Source organism: Helobdella robusta (assembly GCF_000326865.2).
Source record: "Helobdella robusta unplaced genomic scaffold HELROscaffold_58, whole genome shotgun sequence".
NCBI lineage: Eukaryota > Metazoa > Annelida > Clitellata > Rhynchobdellida > Glossiphoniidae > Helobdella > Helobdella robusta.
The window spans coordinates 755,575-763,822 of NW_008705317.1; the positions used below are offsets into that span (position 1 = coordinate 755,575).

The 8,248-nt window shown below is 35.4% G+C and overlaps 1 protein-coding gene across 1 annotated transcript; it reads left to right on the forward strand.

The window, feature by feature from the left end:
- Positions 1-2,513: 2,513 nt before the first annotated feature.
- Positions 2,514-6,585, forward strand: HELRODRAFT_193761 (hypothetical protein; the record flags this gene model as incomplete). Its single annotated transcript, XM_009028785.1, has 4 exons — positions 2,514-3,029; positions 5,072-5,294; positions 5,599-5,708; positions 5,863-6,585. The coding sequence occupies 4 exons, from the start codon at positions 2,514-2,516 to the stop codon at positions 6,583-6,585; spliced, it is 1,572 nt and encodes a 523-aa protein (XP_009027033.1).
- Between the last annotated feature and the right edge of the window lie 1,663 nt (positions 6,586-8,248).

Sequence of the window (8,248 nt, forward strand, 5' to 3'; positions counted from 1 at the left end):
CAGACTGACAACACGGAAAAATATCAGACGTTATGTGCTGTCCCATCCCCTTTAAAATGCGTTTGACAAGTGCATACGATAAGTGCTGCCTGGAACGAGTACGCCAATGAGACGTTAAATGAAGTTGTGGTGAAAACGTTGGCGAACGGTTAAAAACAGCAAACAACAGCACGCCACCCAGCGAAGACTTTCAACGGCAATGTTGGACACAAAATTAAGATGCAATAATAACAGCCCCATCTGAAAGTTAAATATTTTTTCATATTATATTAAATTATAAATTATTCTCTATATTATATTTGATAAATAAATAAATAGATATGTGTATATAAGTTATCTATTTATTCATTACAATCCTTAAAAACAAACGGACGGTGCATGTCATTAAGCGAGCAACAACCGCATGTTACACATTTCATGTGACAGGAGGGGATCTCTTCGCCATTGAATCCGGTCCCTGCAACTCTGATGTCAGGCACTTTACCGCTCCGCCATTGCATCAGCCCGTGTATATATTATATTATATCACTGTAATATCACTGTTGAGCAAAGTTACGTTGTAGTTTACCATGAAAGTATGTGTCTGGCTTAGAAAAGATTAAAACGTTTTATGCGCAGCTATAAAAATCGTCCACTTTATGATAAATGACAATATGAAACCCATCAAACTTTTACTTAAATGAAGAATAATTGCAAAAACTCGAAAAAAAATCTAAAAAACATGTTTTAGTTATTAATTAGTTATGTTGTTAACGTAGGTCTCTGGAACTAAAAAACTGAAAGATTTTTCGTCCAGTCTAGAAAACCCAAAATTGTTCTAAGTTTTTTTTTGTTTTATGGTTCTGACATGCTTGGATGTATTTATCTCAGAGATAATAAAGTGAGTTTTGGTGATGAATATCATAGCAGACAGACAATGAAAAATAGTTGCTATGCATCTACATCTACATGACGTTTGTTAGTGCTGTTTGTTGTAGTTGTTGTAGTTGTTGACGTTATACCTGGCTTACGTGTAAGTTGAATCTGATGTACACGCGTTGGATGGTCATCGTTTATGTGTTGAGATAACTCACTAGGTGTTGGAATTTTTACATTATTTATTTTATTTTGATCTAGAGATCGATAAGAAAAACCAGCAATGAAACACAAAAAATGGTTGAATAACATGAAATAAAACACTCAAGCAATAGAAGAAACTATTTTTATGACACCTAAAAAATATTAGTTTTGGCAAAACAAAACTCGGATGAAGTAATAGAAGCAGTAGTAGCGGTAGTAATAGCAGTAGTTGTAGTAGTAGCAGTAGTTGTAGTAGTAGCAGATGCATTAGTAGTAGTATCAGTTGAAGTAGTAGTTGTAGTAGTAGTTGTTGTAGTTGTAGTAGTAGCAGTTGTAGTAGTAGATGTAGCAGTAGTAGTATCAGTTGTAGTAGTAGTAGTACTATGTAGCAGCAGTAGTAGTTGTTGTAGTAGTAATAATAGCAGTAGTAAAAATAATAATATTAATAGTAGTAGTAGTAGCAGCAGTAGTAGTATTAATAACTTGAGTTGCGTTGCAGCATTTTCATCTAATATAAAACAATGCTACCAGATACAAGCAATTAATTTTAGTCCTTTGAGAGTTTAATCATGACGTTGGGAAGATGCTTGTCATTAATTTTGAAAACCATTTTCCTTCTGCTTACAATTGTGGTAGTGATGATGACGACGACGACGAAGATGATGGTACGATATCATTGGTAATGAAGGCGACGATATATTGTTGTTGATGATACAGATGATATGATACATTGTTGGTGATACAGAGATTATGTTGTTGATGATACAGATGATATGATATCGTCGTTGTTGATGATACAGATGATAATGATGATGGTATTTAAGTGTCAAATTAGAAGAATTAATTATCTTCTCTAGTATCACTCACTACTGTACCAACTGTAGAGTTGTAAATTTTTTCATCACGATATCAACCTTTTTAGAACAGCCACCATCTTATGAAACCTTGTTTCTACATTTGAAAATTTAATATGAATTAGGAAAAATTTTAATGAAACTGTTCTCAGAATGGTTAAATGGATTTTGCCATGTAAATTTTTCCAAGTCTGCATTTTTGTTCATCGCATTATTTCTTGAATAATTTTCCTAAATTTTGTTGTTTTCAGATTCAAATGACCATGGCACTATTTGACTGATAAAGTATCATCAACAAAACATCAAACCAGTCAGTAGTACCTCAACGAAACATTAATAAAATAACAACATATAAAAAACAAAATATCAAAGTTGTCATCGATAGTGACGTTAAAACTCTCTTCAACTTCAACAACATTGATCAAATTGTGATTCAGTTTGCACCTAATTTCAGATTATGTCAACATTGGCTGCAGTGAAATCGCGATAACACTAGAAACCATCTTCGAATCGTTGTCATAAGTGACAGATAACGGATTGAACAATTAACTCTAACCAAGTTTATTTCTGTAACATTAGCCTCCAAAACCATCAACCATCATGCTCCGAACGAACAACAACATCGACACATTCAGCCAACATTCATCGCTGCCGACAAACACAACAACAGCAGCATTCATAACATTAATCACCCTTCTCAACGCCACAACAACAACCGCAGCAAACTACAACGCAACCGCCAACAACTACAGCGCAACCGCCGACAACTACAACGCAACCGCCGATAACTACAACAGTCCACCTGACAACGACACAACACTCAACTCGCTAGATGAGAAAATCCATCAACTCTACCGAAACCGCAGCATCCCATTCAGCATAATGGCCGCGTTCGGCATCTTCTTCAACATCATCAGCTTCATCGCCATCGTTAAGGTCAGAGGTCCCAGAACTGTCTACAACGTGTTTTTGGCAAACCTGGCTATTGGAGATACGGTGGGAGCTATGTTGTTGTGGATGTTTCACAACTCTCTCCTCATCTTTCCATCCTTCGAGGAGGAGTACGATCAAGACGGTGGTGGGGGTGTGGTCAGTGTTAAGATCTGCTTGTTTAAGGTGGGTGTAGTCTGGTGGCTGTTGTTGCGGTGACGATGATGATGTGGCTGATGATGTGGCTGATGATGGTGATAATGATGCCGATTGTAATGTGGCTGTTGTAGTGGTGACGATGATGATGTGGCTGATGATGATGACGATGATGCAGCTGATGAGGACGATGACAATGATGATGACAATTGTAGAAGAAGAATGATAGCAGTAAGAATAGCAAGAAAGCTGATAACAACGTTAAAGATAATGATGACAACGATCATGGCAATAATAAATTAAACAGATTTTTATCTGATATCTTTAATTTATCACTGTCAGAGCACGGTGACCTCATCACTTGAGGTCACTTTCATATAAGTTCTATGTGACAAACTTCTGAAAAATGAAGCAGAAAAAATTTTATGGAAAAAAAGAATTTTTTTCGTCATCATAAAAAACCGTTTAAATGTTTATGTGGAAGATGATTTTGTGATTATGGATATTAAGGATACGTTTATCATTTTGCGGGAATGTTTAATTGTATCTATGTGTGATGTTGAGGATGAAAAGGAAGAGAATGACGGTGATGATAAACATGATGATGACCATGGTCACTTTGTGGTTGTTGTTGCTGTTCATGTTGTTATCGTCGTCATTGTTGTTGTTGTTATTGTCGTTGTTGTAGTAGTAGCTGTTGCTGTGGTAATTGTGGTTGTTGTTGTTATTGTTGTTGTTGTTAATGTTGTTGTTGTTGTTGTACTTTAAGTTGAAACCTATTCTTCAAATGAAATATGAAACAAAAACAAAAAGAAATTATTTAATCGTCTAACTCTTACCAATTGATAAGTCTTAAACCTATCAGGATTGGATGAAAAAAATTCTGAAAATTCTGTCAGATGTTCAGACAAGCAAAGTTTCCAATCCACAACGGAGTTTAAATTAAATTTTTTTAAACAAAACTTTTTAGACGGAATGTTAGAAAGCATCTAGAACAAATTTTTTCCAAACAAAAAACTTTTAAAAAGGCGCGTGCTTCTACGTAGTGAGACTAGAATTAGATGGTCTAAATGATGATGATGATGAAGATGATGTCGTTTGTGATGATCAGGTTGCTGATGGTTGTATCAGTTTTGACGTTGATGATGATCAAGATGGTGAAGATGATGATGATGGTGATGATGAAAATGATGGAAATGATGAAGATGATGATGATGATGATGATGAAGAAGATGGTGGTAATGATGAAGAAGATGGTGGTAATGATGATGATGATGAAGATGATGATGATGAAGATGATGATGATGGTGGTGAAAATGAGGAAGATGTAGATGACAAAGATGATGATGATGAAAAAGATGATGACGATGATTAAGACGATGATGATGACGACGAAGAAGATGATAATGATGATGATGAAGAAGATAAAGATGATGACGAAGATGATGATAATGAGGATAAAAGAATCTGTAGAAACATTTGCAATCATTCATAATAACATTGTTAACTGTTAATGCACCAATAACTATTATACAATGTACATATGATCCTGGCTGCCTTAATATCAAGAACGTACATGTACATTGATTAATAGGACAAAACGCACAAGAACCATAAAACTACGACAGACCTACCGACAGCCACAAAAACGCTAAAAACAACACTACAATAAACAACACTACAACAACTACATAAAAATCATACTACATCTTCAGCAACTGCAGTGACATACATACATGACGATCCATCTCAAGCAAGCATAAACAATAAATATCATTTTCTGAGGTTCATCATATTCATCGCCCGATTTTAAAGACAAAGTTTATAACAAAATTTTACGCTTAAAAATTTGTCATCGTTTAAACGGAAGATGATTCAAGTTTGTTTCGTATGTTGGGGTTAACAGAATGAAAAAATAATTGAATTGTGTGTAGCACAGTGGTGTGGTTGAGTGTGGTGTGGTGTGGTTGGCTGTGGTGTGGTTAGTTGAGATGTGATTGAGTATAGTGCGTTTTTGTGTAATTAATAACTGTTTTTAATCTTTTATTCTGAACATTCAACCAACCAATCAGTGTCTAGGTCTGCTGGTGCCCATCCTGCTAGCGACAACAAACAGCATACTCGCCCTCCTTCTCCTGGCCCTCAACCAGTTCATCGCCATCTGCTACCCTCTCCTGGCGCAAACTCGTTTCATTCCGGAAAAAGCTTGGCTGGTTGTGCTGGTGACCTGGATCGTGTCTTTCGTGGTGGCAACCACGCCTGCTGTCATCATTGGAACGTTGGCTAGTGTTAATGGTGAGTGTGGTCTGTTGACATGAGGTTAGTCTGTTCTATAGTGAAAGGTTTTTAATGGAAGGAATAGTTATTGGAGCGTTGACCTGTAGTTTGGAGTAATGGAATTCTGTTGAGTTGACGTGAATGTTTTTTGTTGTCGTTAGTGTTAGCGATGCTGCTCGTACTGATAATGCAATCTTAGCTGATTGGCTTTGCTTAAAAATATTATTTATTATTTTAAGTGTAATTTCAACAGTTTGCAATACGTTCACGTATTAGTCTCTAATGACAAATTAAAAATTATTCATTTTTCCATTACATGCAGGTTGCACGCTGTACAAAGACAGAACCAACCTACCAGTTGAGATCAGTGTCTGTCTCCTGGCTGGGCTCGTCCTCGTTGTCGTTGTTCTCTACGCCAGAGTATATGCCGAGGTGGTTACTTATAAATTTATAATTAATTTATAATTTATTTACAACTAACTTATAGTTATAATGCTGATGATGCTGTTGATGAATAGGACGATGTTTTTTCACTCACCCGCTCATTCCTTCATCCCACCTACCCACTCACTCGTTTTACTGACAGGTAGTCCTATGTAGGAAGCGTAGCTTTATGCTCTCAAAATTTTCGACCAAAAGTTCTGACTCAGGCAAAATAATGACATCATCGTCGTCATTTCAAAAACAACAACAACAACAACTTCGAATGAACGTGGACAATACTGACAAGCCACCCAATGAAGTAGTTTGTAGCAACGACAGCAAAAGAGTTTTCAACAAAAAAGAGTTCATAGGACTTCCAAAACGACAAAAAAAATTCTCGGCGGGACAGCAAGTTCAGTTTCAACTGACGAAGCATCTACCTCAGCGCCACTACGAAGCCTCGTCAGAAAGCAACTACAAAGCGTTCCTCACCACCTTGATTCTCGCAGGAGCTCTCCTCCTCTTCTGGCTGCCCTACCTCATCATCAGCTCCATCAACACCAACTACGCCACAGAATTTTTATTCAAATTGAAATTTTTCGTCTTAGACATCCTGCCGATGTTGACGTACTTAAGTGACCCAATCATATACGGCGTTCGTATCAGGAGCGTGCGCCTCAGCTACAGGAGAGTGTATGGACCAGTTATGATGAAAATATGCTGTGGGTGGAGATTGTTCTGCTGCTGCAACAAAAAAGACGGCAGAAGAAAATACGTCTCCCCTAAAAACGAACTCAATATGGTAAACGCTAACGAAATGGCGAGAAATGGGAATGAAATAAGCCTGAGGATGACCAGCATGCAAGATCTCAGTGCTGGCCAGTGAAGTTCAAGGCGGTACAATCCTTGTCCATCGCATTTTTAATGGGATAATAGTGTAAATACAAATTCGATTTCATCTCTACATACCTTGGCATGCATATTACATGTACTAATTGTGTGCAGTTTTATATCATTGTTTTTTTGTTACTTATTACCAACACATTCTTTCATGTTTAACATTAGTGGTAAAACATTTGTGACCCTAAGTTAAACATATGCAGTTAGTGTATAATTTGGTGTTTGAAACATTAGCATCAATTACATAATGAAATTATTATTAATATTAATTTTTTGTTATTAAGTGGTATAATTATGTAATATAAACATATATACATTCAATTGTAAATATAAAAATATAAAGAATATAATCCAAATTTGTCCTAAATGGTTTACGAGCTAGAGGTTTTACAAAAAAAAACCCGACAGAAAAAACAAATGTATATTTACAGTAATTAAATAAAGCAACAAAATTCAACTGTGTGTTAAAATGATTTATTCAGTTTTCAAAATCCCTCCCAGCAGCAGTTCAAAAAAAATTATTGTTGAGTAAACTTTATGTTCCTAGCCATTTTAACTAGTTTCAATTAGGTTTTCGCATATAAAACAAAGTAAAATTAATTTTAAATTACCTGCAGTGGGTGCTGGGATCGGAAGAAATAGGATTCTAACTACGGCCTCTCAAAAAAAATTCAGACTTCGACTCCTGAAAAAATCCCAGACTTCGACCGGCTCCGACAATGCTTTTTGGAATATTTCACAAATCGCATTACTAAGTTTGAACTTCCTACTAACTAAAGTTTTATTTCTTTAGTTTTCTAATGTGGGATAATATATCAAGAAGATTCTTTGTTTTTTTTGTTTCACCAAAACGGAATCTTCCTAATTGTTATTCAAAGTTTTAAGATATTTTAATAAGTTTTTTGAAAATTTTGTGTCAAAATTTTTAATCTTGAATAGCAAAATCTAGCACCGTATTCTGTTTTTTATTCAAGCCAAGTAAAATTAATTAAATTTAAAAAATATTTTTGCATTTAAACAATTTTTATAGATTATGACATTTGCGTTTCACACTTCTTGGTTTTATTGTATAAAAGAAATTATGGGGCATTTTACTTTCATTTGTACCACATTTTCTTCTCACAACAAAACTGTGAAAATAAAAAAAGCATTAAACTTTATGCCTTAGTGTTTGGTAGAGCAATGATGTAATTGCGCCTGGTCATGTGACTGGGTTCGATTTTTGGGCAGCGGTTGAAAGAGCTTGGTCCTGTTTGGCAGTGCGTGCAGTGACCAGGTTCGAATATGATAAAAGATGCCCGCCATCGTAGGCTGTGTGTGTGATACGTCGTTTAGCTCGTATTCATATGCTTTATGGTGTTTGTATGTTGTTGATTCCCTTTGGAGTGTATGTATCTTAAACATTTTTTTTAATACGATGAGGTTCACTCTCATCACATACAATGTGCCAATGCTTTATTCTAACGTAATGAAATGAAATGTATACGTTGCTGCTGTTTTTGAATATCTAATTAGTTGAAAATTTTAAAATAAAAATTTCAAATACAAATTTGAGTGTAAAATTATTTTTTTTCAATCCACACACATACAATGGTTATAACCTTGAGTAACAACCATGAAAAAAAGTAAACACTATCAAAAGGCTTTCA